The 15,340-nt window shown below is 41.8% G+C and overlaps 1 protein-coding gene across 3 annotated transcripts in view; it reads right to left on the bottom strand.

Moving 5' to 3' along the window:
- The window catches only part of RUNDC3B (RUN domain containing 3B), a gene marked incomplete at both ends in the record, with an annotated part of 48,492 nt that extends 33,900 nt beyond the window's left edge, over positions 1–14,592 (bottom strand). For all 3 annotated transcript variants that reach the window (XM_084281440.1, XM_084281441.1, XM_084281442.1), the window contains 3 exons: positions 452–585; positions 8,979–9,094; positions 14,489–14,592. In XM_084281440.1, the coding sequence (XP_084137566.1) occupies positions 452–585; positions 8,979–9,094; positions 14,489–14,592 (354 nt within the window). The remainder of the gene's footprint in view (positions 1–451; positions 586–8,978; positions 9,095–14,488) is intronic.
- Between the last annotated feature and the right edge of the window lie 748 nt (positions 14,593–15,340).

Here is a 15,340-nt window from a genome sequence, read left to right as displayed (position 1 = left end):
CCACCTTTTCTATTAGTGCATAAAGTGCATACAAAGTAATGATATCTAGGTTAGAAAAACAAAAAAATCATCTATACAATGTTAAACTATACTTTGTAGGTATGCCCACGTGAACTTAATTTCTCGCAACATAATGCATTTTCCAAAAAATGGCATACGCTAAAATATATGAAGGCAATCATTTTATGATACAACATACTTAATGAATTGAGAATTTGAGATTTATTCTACTGAATAACACAAATTTAAAAGGAAACACATTCAAAGATTTTTTTCTTTCTTTTAAATAAATATTTACTAGGTAGATATCAAAAACAACTATTTCAAACAATGAAAAATGCAATGGGTCAATTCTAGTCATGTGTGTTCTTTTCCCTGGGTACAGAAGCGTCAGCTACCTTTACATAGAAGAAAGAGTAATGTAAGTCAATTTGGCTTTTTTCTCCCCTACCTTAGCTCTAGAAGAACCGACATTCTCCATGTTCTCAATACTGCAGATGCAATTGTGAGAGACTTTTCGGCAAGCTACTCGAATGTAGTCCCAAAAACTACGAGGACTTTCATAGCCGAACCAGGTGATTTGACCTTAAACCAAAATACAAGATATGTAAACATTTATGAACCTCCCTCCCTGCTTATTGGAGATGAGTATAAATAAAATACCTCCCCGTGTTTCCTACACAATGCCTGCAATGACTGTATTTTATACCAGCAAGTCCACAAATTCCTGAAAACCGCCTGCACAGGTGGAAAAAGCAACTTGCATTATGCAGCTTACCCTAATTTGAAAAAAACGTCAGAGAAGTTTGGGACTTTTGTGTACCTGCCTGTATTTCGTTGTTTGTTTTTTTTCTTGTTAGTATGCTATAGTAACACTCAAGAGTACTACATGGGACTCTTTAGTCACAACAGAGCACACAGTCGTAACTCAAAAATATGATTTGTGAATCATACTCTGTACTTCTTTGCAAGAAGTAAATAGCATTTTGCTCTTTATATACATCCATACATGCACACAAAATGACCAGTCTTTGCTGTTGTGGTGTTACCTTTATTTTAGAAGCAAAGTTGGAATTTTTCATAATGTGCTTTCAGTGAAGGAGAAATAGATGAATGACCAAAAAAGTTTTGCATTCACAATTTACTTTTAGATTACACACAGAATACTCCTTGGGAAGTTAAACAAAATGAATTCAGCAAATCAACATCTCTTCCAGATCTTTAATTAAAACCATTTATTATTATATTTTTTCAGCTTGGGATGTTTTACCATTAGAAAACTACCGCACACAAAATAAATTTCATTGCAGAGGCAACAGAGAAACCTCATTTTCCAAACTTAATAGCACACAGTTGCAAAGAAATATGTTAAAAAAAAAAAAAAAAAAAAAAAAAGTAAGATGAATACCCTCTGGTGACTGCCATTATTGCATACATACAAAACCTTTTCTTTGTATAAAATAAAATCTTATTTTTAAAGCTAATTTTATTTCATGTCCTGAGTTGTACTTCTGAAGCTTTACTAGTTTATCAGAAAGACTGGTAGTTCTTTTGCTTGTTAGAAAGCTCAGATTTCAAGACAGAATACTGCAAATCATACATGCTGAAAATAAAATGCCAAAAGAGATGCTGAGGATATCTCCATCTAACGTGACTTGTCTTTGCTTCAAGTATAGATGGAGTAGTGTCAAAGATCTGCCCCCTGTGATCCTAAGAAATTCAAGTGTTTTGCTTTTGCTTCCCCCCCGAGGGTGCAGGCAACTTGACTGTGTGGCCCATCTGCTTACTTTGCCACATGGATTTATTTGATAAATACAAAGCTTGATAAAGAATGCTAAAAAAAAAAAAAAAAAAAAAAAAAAAAGAGAGAAGATGAAATTAATATATAGAAACTCAACATGCCAGAAGGAAAAAACAAAATCTCAACGTGCTGTAGCTGCAGTAGCTTCAGATCTTAGCTCTGAGGATTAAAACAAAAGCATTCCTGTAAGGTAACTGATCTTATGAACTTCCTCTTTTTGAAATGTCAAGTGTAGTGGACAGCAACAATTCAACAGTGTTTTAACAACAAAAGCTACTGGTATTTTTAATATTATTTATCATACCAGAAACATTTCTGCCCTGGAGCTTATACTGCAAAATTAAATGCAACTGAGGCGTGAAGATGACTTCACATCACTAATTCCAGTCCCAGCTACTAAAGGCAGCATATCATACAATGCTTTTTCACAGACAGAGTATATTCTGCGAAAAACAGACAATTTTCCTCCATAGTTTTCTGAAGTCAAACCCCAAAATACCTTTTTAATAGAGATACGTACCAGCACACAGCACTTACTTGGCTTACACTGATCGACAAAGCAAGCTGGGCATAATTATGCTACATTCTGGCATAACAGCGGGCTACAATCTCACAGCCAGCTCTGCACAAGCTGATGGGTTCCAGACTTCAGCAGGAACTGTTCTTAGGCCTTTTCTGAACCAAGGACTTGTGTATTTCACCATTTTCTCCCTGTAAGTGCGGTGTTGCCCACACTCTGGTAATTAACACTGTCTTGAGCAAACCATCCTTAACCATTCCATACACCAAAAAAACGTTGTGGAAAAGACTGTCAGAGAATAGCGAGCATATATTTTAAGAACTGCTAAACAAGGTAATAATCTGTATATTTCCTACAATTTCAAACACTTTCAGAGGATGAGATTCTATTTAATCTTTAATTCATGAACTTAATGTACACAGCCGTGAGAACTCTCAAGAATGAGAAATGAAAATGCTAAAACCAGATCTAGGTTTTAAAGGGTCCTAAAAAAATTGAAAGCTGGTTTCAGCATATAACACATATTCTGCCCAAGTTCTTCTCAAGGAAGAAGTTTCCTGGGGGGCCAGAGTACAAAGAGTATGCGGCCTTCACCATGAAGTTTACAGATCATCAAAAGATTCAGAGGCTCACAGCTCTTCCAACAGGAAAGGCAGCACTGGTGTTGTCAGCCAGTCAAAACTGTTAGGTCAGCATGGAAGCTGTATATTCAACATCAAACATTGTTCTAATTAATTTGATTCTAGGTTATAGAAATTATATATTATACAAATACAAAGCAAACAGAAACACAATTTTGAAAATTGTGAAATTTTGAAAAAATGATTATTTTTTTGTTTCACATCGTTTTTAAATACTCTTGCACACCTATTCATACCAACCCATTTCTTGCTCCAGTCTGGAAACTGAATACAAATATCCACAACAAACACTAGCTGGTGCAGATCTTTTCTCACTCCCAATAAATTCTTCTCAAATAAGCCATTAATGCAGTTTGATTCCTACTCATTCAGGGTCCAACTTCAGATTTAGAAAAAGTTCCCCCGTTGCAAAGCAGTAACAATCAGGATGTCCTAAGGTACAGGTAGGCTCTCTCCTAACTTCCCCACACCATTATTTAGTTTGCAGAAGATGTATCTGTTCTGCAAATGGTAAGTTTTGACACAACTTATTAGTAACAAAGTGGCATGCTATTCCTCTGAGGAATTTCCATGGTACATACGCTTTATTTTGGGCCTCCAGAATGAATCACTGAAAATTTACAGTAGTTCATAAAACAGCTTTCCAAGACAATTACAATTCATTTAAGATTATTTTCTCCACACAGGAGAAAGAATGAGCTAAACCACAGAGTGCACAAGAGCCCTGCTATTTCTTTCTAGCCAAAAATAGTAATAGGGTCACTACGTGTGCATAAATATTAAATCTAGTAACAAAAGCTATTCTGCTTAAAGCGCATTAACATAATGTTATCACACCAAATAAAGGGCCATCACAGCCATATGCTTAGATTTAATCTATTTCACAACAGTAGGGCCTTTGGTACCTCCATAACGTACCGTTTTCACCTCCACTACATCACCATGACGTTAGCTCCCCTGTGCCCTTGGCCTGCAAGCCCAAGCTCTCTTCTGCAGACATAATTCATGCTCTATCCCTCTGTAACCCCTGCTTATGCTTTTAAACCTTTACTAGAATTTGGGGAATTCTGATCAGTACAAATTATATTAATACTCACTGCTTAAAGAAAATGAGGCTCTATTAAATAGCAGTTAGCAACGAGTGATTTTTTTTTCTGAAACTAAAAAATAAGTAAAATAAAAACCATATCAGAAGGGATAAGAAGTGACAGAAAAGTCTGTTACTGCTTTAGAAATAAATTATGTAATAGTTCAGCTTACTATGAAGAAGATAGCATTAAAACTGGATAACATTTTATTTACCAGCACCATCACTCCTATATGGCCATTTACCATCACTGTTACCAGACTACTGATAATGCGTTTTCTCAAACATTTTGTATAATGGGGAAGGGAAGATAACTATTACATTTATCTTTCCACTCAAGCAGCACTGACCACCTTAGGGGCTTACTACTCATAATAACTTTTCCAAAAGAAAAGAAAAGAAAACAAACTCCAGTCCCTACAAATTACGGATAACGTAGATCAAAGACAGACAGAGATAAGCAGCTTCTGTGGACAACTCTAGCAGAAACTTTTTGACATTTTTATAATACCTTTTACACGCACATACAGGATAAAAGGCACGTGAAGCTATGAAAGCATCAAAATAGCAAAGTACAGCACATTTTTGTGTCATTATGGTGATAAGTGCAAAATAAGCGTACAGATGACAAGGATGCTCACAGGAGTCACAAGCAAGAAGTACTATGTATGCTGTCAGTGCCAGGACCTAGCTTATATTAAAACTATTTCTAGCCATGAATACTGGCTAGCAGTTTGGATATAAACACATTTGTTGTAAAGGATATTAAAATGAAAACGCAGTAAGTCAACAAATACATACATAGGAAAGTTTTCAGAAATATGTTAGAGATGATGACCAAAAAAATCTACAATAGTTTTTGTAGTTCCTCCTTGCCACCTCAGTTAAAACTAATTTAAAATGATAGAAAAAGGCAGAAAAGCATACAATATTGTAATACAGTAAAGATGACATACACCACTTTGAATTGGCCTCGAGTTTTAAATTAGCTAGGATATATCTGTGATCAAATCCCAAGTACTGTTGCTGAACGATTTCCTATGCCCCTATCGTATCTGCACTAACTATATTCACTCAGCTGACTTGATAAAAAGGACACTTACAGAAAGATACTTGGCAAATCTGTGGCCAGCAGTGAATACAGAAAGCCAGTAAGACAAATAAAAGATATGGCTACATTTCCACTGTACTGAAAAAATAAGAAAGAAAAAATTCCAAACTATCTGGGAAAAAAAAAAAAAAAAAAAAAAGGCTCCTGAAATTATGGCACCTTGCAGTAAAGATTATTAAATACACATAAGTTTGTACACAAATTTCTAAAATCCCCATTCAGAACTATAGCTCTTACTTGGTTTAGACACCTTAAAATGTTGTGTATCCACCCAGAAAACCTCTAGTCTGCTGCATTATGAAACCACGCACATTCTTATTCCAGACAAGGAACCTGAGAGTCTCGTCTTCTGCCTGTCACTCCTCCTCTCTACCTTTTCAAGATTTTCAATTGTTCTCTGCAGTAGTATCATATCTTGCCAGCAGGCTTGAAGGACACACACCTTATATCCTTCTCATTATGATATTGGACCTACTCTGCATTCACAATAAATCCAGCACTCCTAGGGAGAAAGTACCGCACACCCAGCATCACGCAGTACAGGGATAATTCTCTTTCCACTTTCTGGAGCAGAGGGCAGCCAATGGCTTCCAATCCCTGCAAAGACAATTAATGCTTGTTAACCCACATGATCTTCCTTGGGGTAACTCGAAAACAGGCTGTGAGCCAGACTGCTTTTCTAACAAGTGGTCTATTTCTGACTGCTTCTTTCACCACTGGTGTACAGAGGTGGCCAATGTTTCGACCACAGCATGCTGTGTTATCTTTTATGGTACTGTTTCTGTGTCACATGCACCAGGTCTGCTGCGGCACATGAACAGATAGCTGCATTCAAGCAGCAGTCACCCATCTCCATTGTGTGAGCTGATAGAGTTATGCTAACCTCATTTTATTACTAAGCAAACGCCCACATCTAAGCCACTTTTAAGAAAAAGAGCACTTTGGTTACAGCGTGCTCATGGGGAAAGTCACTGTTTTTCTGCCTGTTTGGTTGGGACAAAAGCAAATACCAGGGAAAGGGTGGGGGCATGAAGTCAGTGGGAAAGAGGTCAACAAGATATTTTACAGTGGCAGGTAACACTAAGATTAGCTTAACAGAAATATAAACATTTAGTTAAGCACAAATTGACAGTGAAATAACAGAATCACAGAATGGTTTGGGTTGGAAGGGACCTTAAAGATCACCCAGTTCCAACCCCCTGCCATGGGCAGGGACACCTCCCACCAGACCAGGTTGCCCAAAGCCCCATCCAGCCTGGCCTTGAACACCTCTAGGGATGGGGCATCCACAGCTTCTCTGGGCAGCCTGTGCCAGGGCCTCACCGCCCTCTGAGTGAACAATTCCTTCCTCATATCTAATCTAAATCTACCCTCTTTTAGTTTAAACCCATTCCCCCTTGTCCTATCATTATCTGATTGAGCAAAGAGTCGCTCTCCATCTTTTTTATAAGTCCCCTTCAAGTACTGAAAGGCCACAATGAGGTCTCCCTGGAGCCTTCCCTTCTCCAGGCTGAACATCCCCAGCTCTCTCGGCCTGTCTTCATATCTCTCTTCATAGGAGATGTGCTCCAGCCCTCTGGTAAACTTCATGGCCCTCCCCTGAAGCAGTTCTAACAGCTCCACATCTTTCTTGTGCTGGGGGCCCCAGACCTGGACCAAGCACTCCAAGCAGGGCCTCAGAAAGGCTGAGGGGTACAATCACCTCCCTCCCCTGCTGGCCACTCTTTTGATGAAGCCCAGGACACAGTTGGCCTTCTGGGCTGCAAGTACACACCGCTGGCTCATGTCGAGCTTTTCATTCACCACAGCCCCCAACTCCTCTGCAGGGATGCTCTCAATGAGCTCTTCTCCCAGTCTGTGTCTGGGATTGCCCCAGCCCAGGTGCAGCACCTTGCCCTTAAGACTTGTTGAACCTCATTTAGGTTCACATGGAGTCACTTTTCTAGAGAAAATAAACATTGTGTAATAAACTGAACAAGGGAGAAGAAAAGAAAAACCAAAACTCCCAGGAATGTTGTTTCCTGAACCTTTTGCTATTCTGAGCTGGCAACAGCAGCACAGTTACCTACAAAAACTCAATTTGAAAATGGTGTTCATATTGCTGACAGAAATCAAAGATTAAGAATTGTTATTTGCCGTGGCTTTACGAAAGGTAATCTCTATACACTCAAACTCTCAAATCTAGCCCATCTGTTTAACAGTACTGCCATGAGATGATCCTGTGATACGATGGAGCCACTTATGGTACCACAAACTTACCACCTATGTTCAGCCTGCCTTACAACATTTTACACAACCCGCTGCAATCACCAGTCTGCTTTTAGCACGCTCCTACTGACACTAAGTATGCATTCAAAACATGTTAGTCACTTCCATCAATAAAATACAATTTCTTTCAAGCCCTGTGTCGCATAATATTAAATACTCTTAAATTCTGAAATGTCACAGTACATTATCTCAATTTCCCTTTCAAGTTTTTAAAGAATAAAATAATTACTCGCAGTGATATAGCTTATTATATTCCCCATTTGCAGCATGACACACAAGTTGCTGCCTTTTTCCATATTTTTGTTTAACTCTGTAAAGTTCCTTGGTAATTACAAGGGGAGAACTTTAGCTTTTTTGATTTTCTCAATTTGTTATTTGATCTTTTTTTTCTTGCAAATTCGGTTTGCTGTAACTGATTTACCAACTCATCACAGTTTCTCTGTTCCACCCATCCCAAATAATAAGTTGTGAAGCAAAAGAACACTGGGAAAAAAAAAATAAAAACAAAATGAAAATTCATAATGATTTTTACTCAAACATCACAGTGGAGGGGGGGAGAACAGTCTAATCTTTCTGCAGTGTCAAGTTGCTAAATACCCATAATCGCTCCAATAATCTTTGTCACCATGTGACAAACACTGTGTTCCTACCCCACTGTGTGATTTTTTCCCCTCCTCTGACAGAACAACAGCAGGTAGTAATTGTGCTACTCAAATGTCAGCCTACACACAATATTGTTCACAAAACTTAGTTTTGAATATTAAAAAGCAAAAGTATGAAAAGGAGTGGATTGTCATATTACATAGCTATATTTAGATGATGTCCTTTATAATCCTCAAGTAATTTCAGAAACCGTACACAGAACTGAGAAATGAGGAGAAGCTTCCAAAGTCTTTTTCTAGTGACTGTTACTGCTAAGGCACACTCTGTCCTTTCAGCAAAGCAGCTTCCTCTAGAACAATCAGAAAATGCAAACAGACGTTTTCTTGAAGTAGAACATCTGACTCTGACACAAGAGGAGAATCAACAACTGACCTTTCTCAAAAGCAATTTAATCCAGATCCATTACATTCCAGTAGCAAAAAAATAAGCCAGCTTCACTGTAGGGGGAAGGTGAAATGAAATGACCTAAACACAGTACCTGGAAAAGCAAGCAACAAAAGCAAGGAAGGGAGAAAGACAAGGGAGCAGCACCACAGAGAGGGCCTCTATACCTTCAGTTAAAGCAAAAAATGCCACAGTCGTCTTTCAGTCCCAGAACACTGACTTATCATAAAGCACAAAAGCAGACAGCTCAGCACCATGGCAACATCCACTTGCTTAATTACCAGCCGAGAAGGCTTCCAACATGAACATCACAAACACGCCTGACAAAAACTGCTTCCTTGACTTTTCCACAGTAATGTACACCATCAGGAAGGCAACAGCAAAGGGGCAGACACAAAAGAAAGCCAACGCTTTCATTCAGCATCAAGGAGTTTCTATGAACTAGTTTCACATACACAAACTCACAGAAAAAGCATCACCAGTAACAAAGTTTATTAACATACCTTTCAGTCGATGACTTAGAATCTGTTCCAGAATGGCTGCAAAATTATTAAATTCAGGGGAAGTGTCATCTATAGTCTCAAAGCAGGAGCGGTCAATCAGAGTCTTGACTGAAAACCTACAGTAAAAGCAAAGGACAATCAGAAATTATATAGACAGATATTGGTCCTCCATACTGGGACAGTAGTTTGTATAAAACAAATGAACAAAGAACCAGAAACCCCCCCTCCCTTTGATTGCCAGTTCAGTCAGAGCAATGCAGACACAACCAAGCCAAGAAATTGCCTGGAAATACAATTACCACCACTGGTTTTCAGCATAAAGCATTAAAAACAGAAAGAAAAACACACCATATTTTCTAGGTAAAAGTGAGCTAATTGTATTTTCTAATTATTTTCCTCCCCTCTAAAATACTTGAATAAAGCTGGAGAAAAAGAAGCACTCACAGGCTTCCAACATCAATTTCTTGGTAATGCTAAACATCATGATTTTTGCTTGACGTTTCCCTCAGTACTCCTTTCATTCCTAAAATCCATGCCCAAGAATCAGAAGTATAAGCGCTGTTCTGAGAGCACTGTAATTTTACCCTAATGCAAGAATAATCCAAACATATTATAAAACAATGAATTTTCATGCACTGTTATCTCTGCGCATTAGCTTGGACAGGCTGATTTCCCTGAGAATGGAGTAATCCCTATTCAGCATCACATTACTTTGTTAAGCCAGCAAAGCTATCAATTTAAATGATCCAATACTTGAATTTGGAAAGGCTCTATCAAGCCACTCTCAAAAGCAGACAAGACATAACCAGTCATTTAGTCTGTGGTTTCTGTGTTTAGTTGCACCTGCACGTACACATCTTTATTGTTATTCGGAAGAGGATAATTTAAACCCCAAGAAACACAGCAACAATGTGCATTTCTCTAGTCTTCCACATTTTATCATAATCAGGTTTTACTTTCTGCTCCTTTGTTCTTCAGCTTTCAGGCAAGTTTGGTATGTCCTCAACTCCAAAAGTAACGCTTTGTAGAGGTATTTATCATGTGGGTTTTTTTTTTGCAGCAAGATGTATCTGGACGGATGGATCCCTGCTAGAGCCTGAGGCCGTGGTTTCAGCACACCTGAACTTAGACAGAGGTACCTCAGGAAGCTCTCACCCTGTGCCCTGTGCTGAGCACACAGCTCCCAGCTGTGCCACTTCCCCACCGCCAGCTGATCCCAGTTCTTCGTACCTGGGAGCAGAGTGCCTCTTAAATACAGCCACATCCAGAAAAAAAAAAAAAAACAACACAGCTCACAGCATCTCACCACCAACCACGGCACAGCTGCAGAAGCAGCATCCTGTGCAGGCCAGGAGAGAGCCTTCCTCAGCCAGCCGTACGGTTTCCAAACTCTCTCTGCTGTCAAAGCATCCCTGGTGGAGCCAGCGCGGCCTCCTGATGCTTCTTTACTAAATGAAACCATCCTCGATTACACTCAAACTGAATTGACATATATACCTCAGGAGTTTCAATCCAATGTTATCCCTAAGTAAACTTCTGAGTAAAGACTCCCCACACGACCCTTCCCGCAGGTTTCTCCTGTGGTTTCAGTGCCTTGGGCCAGGCAGAGTTAGGAGGGGGAAGCTGTGGGAGGAAGCTGCTTTTGCAGTGCCGAGTTTTGACTCACTTTTGAACTCCTCCACGTTTTCAACCAATTTTAAGTAAGTGAGAGACAAGCGTGCCCACCAGTAAGTTTATATCTAGTCAATACCGCTGCTATTGATTACTCTAATGGCAGTAATGACTGCTTCCTCCAAGCTGCTCCACAGCTAGGGTCTGATTAGAAAAGAGAGTCTAACAGCTCATCAGCATTAATGGCCATCTTTTCAAGTGCTCCTATTACCGCCGTCATGCCCTCCGTAGGAGTATTATTTTCCATCTCTCTGCTCTACGCTTTCACCACCAATTTCAACAGCCCTGTATAGCTACGGCGAGTTGGGCTGAAGTTGGCTACTCGGAGAACTGACAGGGAGCCCGAGTGCGGACGCCCAATTTCCACAGAGCAGGAAAGTAACAGTGCTACCACCCAAAATCTGGTCGACTGGAAATGTCTTTGGAGTAAGCAATTTACTCACTCATGAAAGATGCCTCGTTATTTCCAGTGTTCAACACTGGAAACACATCAGCTATTAGGAAACTGTGTCCAAGCAGGCACAGAGTCAGAGGCTCATGGCAAGAAGCTTTCTTGCTTCCCTTTGTGGATCCCGACCTCATATTCTGCAGCAACAGGCTATGTACATCACAGAGACTAACGGAGAAATTGCACCAGAACGACATGAAAAAAATAAAGTGGCATGAGAACAAATTTGCAATGCCCTAAGACGAACTTGTTGGTGGATTGTGGCATCAGAGGAGCGATTTAACCCATTGCTCCACTGCAACAACAGGGTCTGGGCTTTTCGTTTTTGTTTAGCTGTGCTTTATTCATCCCACACACAGTAATTGCCATTGGAGGGACTCCAATACCAGTGTTCCTAGACAATGTGTGATCCCCGATGTTTTCCATTCCTTAGATATTTGTTTCTGTCATAAATACAGTCCTGCTTGAGCCGAACCACAGATGCAGAAACAACAGTGTTCTCCAACCTTAACAAGAGCTCCTGATCTCTTAGGTGGGAGAGAAACATCCTTGAGTAAGAAAGATTTCTATAAATCCTTTCTGGGTAGGTTCCTCCGCCGTTTTTCAAGATGCACCAGAAGGTCTCCGAAATCCCTTGGATAACTCCAAATCAAAGCCAAACTTTTTCTGGATATATCCCAGGTCAGAGGTGTTTTTTCCAAACTTGTACTGCACTTTTGAAGACTTACAAAGCAGCAACAAATTTCTAATCAGAAAAGGATGTAGGCGGAAAATTTGCCTGCTATCTGAATTTGTCACTTGTCACTGTCAGATTCTGATCCTCTCAGTTTTCAGGTGAATTAGATCTAGATTTGAAAAAGAGATCTTTTCAAATGTATTTAGTTTGTAATTTGGGAATCAATGTAAAACATGTCACTGTAAAGAACAAACTATTAAAGTAGATTAATCCCCAGGATGATAAATGAACACCCCATGCAACACGGCTTGTACGTGAAACCAGACACTTCAGTTCAGCGTCACTGAGATGCAACAGCTTCGACGCATATCACTGCAATCACTATTTTAAAATAATGTTTCCTGCTAGTTGTTCCATTCTGTCTCAGCATTCTGCATTCAAGCTAGGACCCTCACTTCCAAGGCCTCTCTCTGCTTTTTTTGGTGGTTCTGTATTCATGTGGACCTTTGACCTATGAATCTTTGAGAGGAATAGATTAAAACAAAAGATCAACCTCAAAATCCCTGCTTATTGGGAAGTTCCCCAGATTAATGGGAAATGGAAGGCATCAAAGTTTGGAGAAGAAAGGCAGGAACAGTTTAGAACACATAATGCTTATTTAAACAAACAAACATACAACAACGAACACTAAAATTATTGCGATTTAAATCACCACTGTTCAGTTACACAACCACCACCACCTATTTTCTCATACAATTAGTTTAGGGAAGCTATCATTGCTTCCTGTGGCTACACTGGCACCCAACATTTTAGTAGAAACCATCTCTTCCTTCCAAAACTGTAAGTTTCAGAACCTACCTACATCTGCATGAAGAGTTGCATATCATCACTGTAAGAAAGTACTAAAAACCTAAAGCCTGGTCTATCAAACAAAAACCTGCTAAACCGAAGCTTTGACAAAATAGTTCATTAAATTATTAGAGACTATTAGCTGATGGTACTTCGGAAGAATATCTTCCTTGTAATCTCTCACTTTCACAGGGTAGCAAGCAATATCATCCAAATTTGAATCAATTAATTGGAGCTATTTTTACCAGGAATTTCTCATAGTCCTTTCCGGTCAAAAACTTGTGACAATTATTTTTGCAGTTTTGCTACTACTTTGGCTACTCCTAACAAATAATACTTTTCCATAATGGCAACAAGGCAAGAAATATTAGAAACACTTTCACCCAAACTGGCAGAAGAATAAAAATGTAAAAATGTATGCAATTCATAAAAAAAAAAAAAAAAAACACTTTTTTTTTCTCATCACTCTTTCCAAATTTAAGTTGCCTTGACAAGCTAGGAGTCTTAGGTTTTGTGAAGATATAGCAATGTTAGATTGTTTTACAGAAAATAATTCAATATGTCAATTTTGAGTGCTTTCTGCTGCAATTCATTGTTTCATATGTATTTGAGTGAAAGCCCTCAGATTTCCAAGACTCTCAGAAACTATGTTACAACACCACAACACCTATATGAAATAAGCTCAAAAAACGTAACAGCACAGAACACAGAAGAATTTTTCTCAATTGATGTGGCAGAATAAAGCAGCAAGCTCTGCAGAACACAAGATGCTCTTTTAAAAAGAATTGATTACATGCTGCAGAATTGTGTTATTTCTTGATAAAACTGCTCTTTTCCCAAGCCCGGGGATTGGCAATATCTGCAGCAACAGCAGAGCTACTGCTGAGAAAAGTGAAAACTTTTATTTCTTCTGTTTAATCTGCTTCAACAAGTTTGAATATAAATATGTGTATATATATATATATTACAGATGCTACTCTGAAAGTCAGATACTAGGATTTGGAGGAATACTGGACAGATTCCTTTGGGTAGATGGATGACAGGTATGCTTCATAAAATCCATTAAATGGTGTAGAATAAAAGAAAAAAAAAAAAAAAAAAAAAGGAGAGAGGGTGTCCCAAGCCTTTTTTAAAAGTATTGCTGCAGCATTAAGCAGTGAGGACACAACATTATGTCCTAGATTTTGTGATGCACTTAAAATTCGCAAGAATTAAAATTACATCATATCTCCCGTAAGACTATTGAAGACCTTCTCCGGGAAATACTCGGACTTTTTGACACCTGGAGAATGCAGCAGCTGAAAGAAACGCTCCGATGCCACCAGCACACCCGTGAGTCTAAAAGTTTGCAGCGATGCCAGCGGCCGGCTTGCAAACGCCGCCTGCAACCCAGCACGGAGAGCACGGAAAACCCTTACACGGGAAACCTCGGGAAGCATCCCTGAGCTTGTGCAACCCCAGCACCGAGAGGCTAAGCGATTATTTGTTAACGGAGCCGGTCTGGCTCCGTACTGCGGATCCCCTGCTCCGGATTTAGGGGCTGCAAACAGCCCCCGGGCGCCGCCTCCTCCTCCTCCGGCGGTGGGGGCGCACACCTGGCCGCTCCCCCGAGCATCCCAGGGCTCCCCCTCCAGCCCCGCACGCCCTCAGCGCGGCTCCAAACCCTTTTATTTTTAAATAATAATAATAATAAAAAAATAAAAAATAAAAAAAAAGAGGCCCGGCGGCTGGAACCCAACCCAGCCCCTCCTCGCCGAGGCGCTGAGTCAGGGCGGAGGCTGCGGGGCCGCCCCGCTCGGCCGGGGCTCGCCGGGCACCTGCGTGGTGCTGGAGGCAGGGGCAGGGCCAGGGGCCGGGGTCTCTCACCTGCAGACCGTGATCAAGTTCCGCCGCTCCACCGCGGCGTTGCGGGACGGGACGCTCTTCCTGCGGGCGGCGGCGCTCAGCCCCCCTAAGCCGAGGGACGCCATTTCGGGCGGCCGCCGCCGAGCCTTTGTTCCCGGCCTGGCGGCACGGGGGATGCCGGCACCGCCGCCACCGCCGGAGGTGGAGGAGGAGGAGGAGGAGGTGGTGGTGGTGATGGTGGAGGAGGAGACCCCCGCGCCGCCGTCTCCGCGCCGCAGCAGCGCCCCGAGGCAGGCGGCGGGCCGGGCGGCGAGGAGGAGGAGGCGGCGGCGGGGTCCCCGCAGCGGGGTTGGGGTCGGGGCCGGGGTTGGGGTCGGGGCCGGGGTCGGCTCGGCCCCCCCCGCGGCCGGCAGCCGGGCAGCCACGGCGGGCGGGAGGCGCAGCAGCCGCAGAGCGCCGCCGCCGCCAGCCAATGGCGGGGCCGCCGGGCCGGGGCTCCGCGCCTGAGGGCGAGGCGGGGCCGCCCGCTCCCCGTCTCCTCCTCTCCCCTGAGGGGAGCTGCTGCTCCGCCGCGGCCCTGAGCCTTTGTGTCAGCCCGCACGGCACCTGGCTGAGGCTCAGGGCTGGTTTTTGGGGGTTCCCTCGCTTGTTGGCTCTTCCCAGCGAGGCGCTGTGTGGGGTGGGGCGGGCTCCGGGCTGTCAGGTAGCGCTCTGTGGCATGGGTGGTTGTTAAAGGGCACAGGGAGTGAGGCGGGGATGTGCTCCGCAAGCAAAGTGTGGGTGCTTGTCTCTGCCCGAAGCAAAGGTGTTGGTCCTGGCCGGCCTTGGGAGGGCTCTGGGCATAGGGCTGCGGCTTTGTGTTGGGCTGCGTGA

Source organism: Netta rufina, assembly GCF_964035555.1.
Source record: "Netta rufina genome assembly, chromosome: 2".
Classification (NCBI taxonomy): domain Eukaryota; kingdom Metazoa; phylum Chordata; class Aves; order Anseriformes; family Anatidae; genus Netta; species Netta rufina.
The sequence above is the reverse complement of the archived record's forward strand: the minus strand, read 5'-3'. Positions and strand labels throughout refer to the sequence as shown.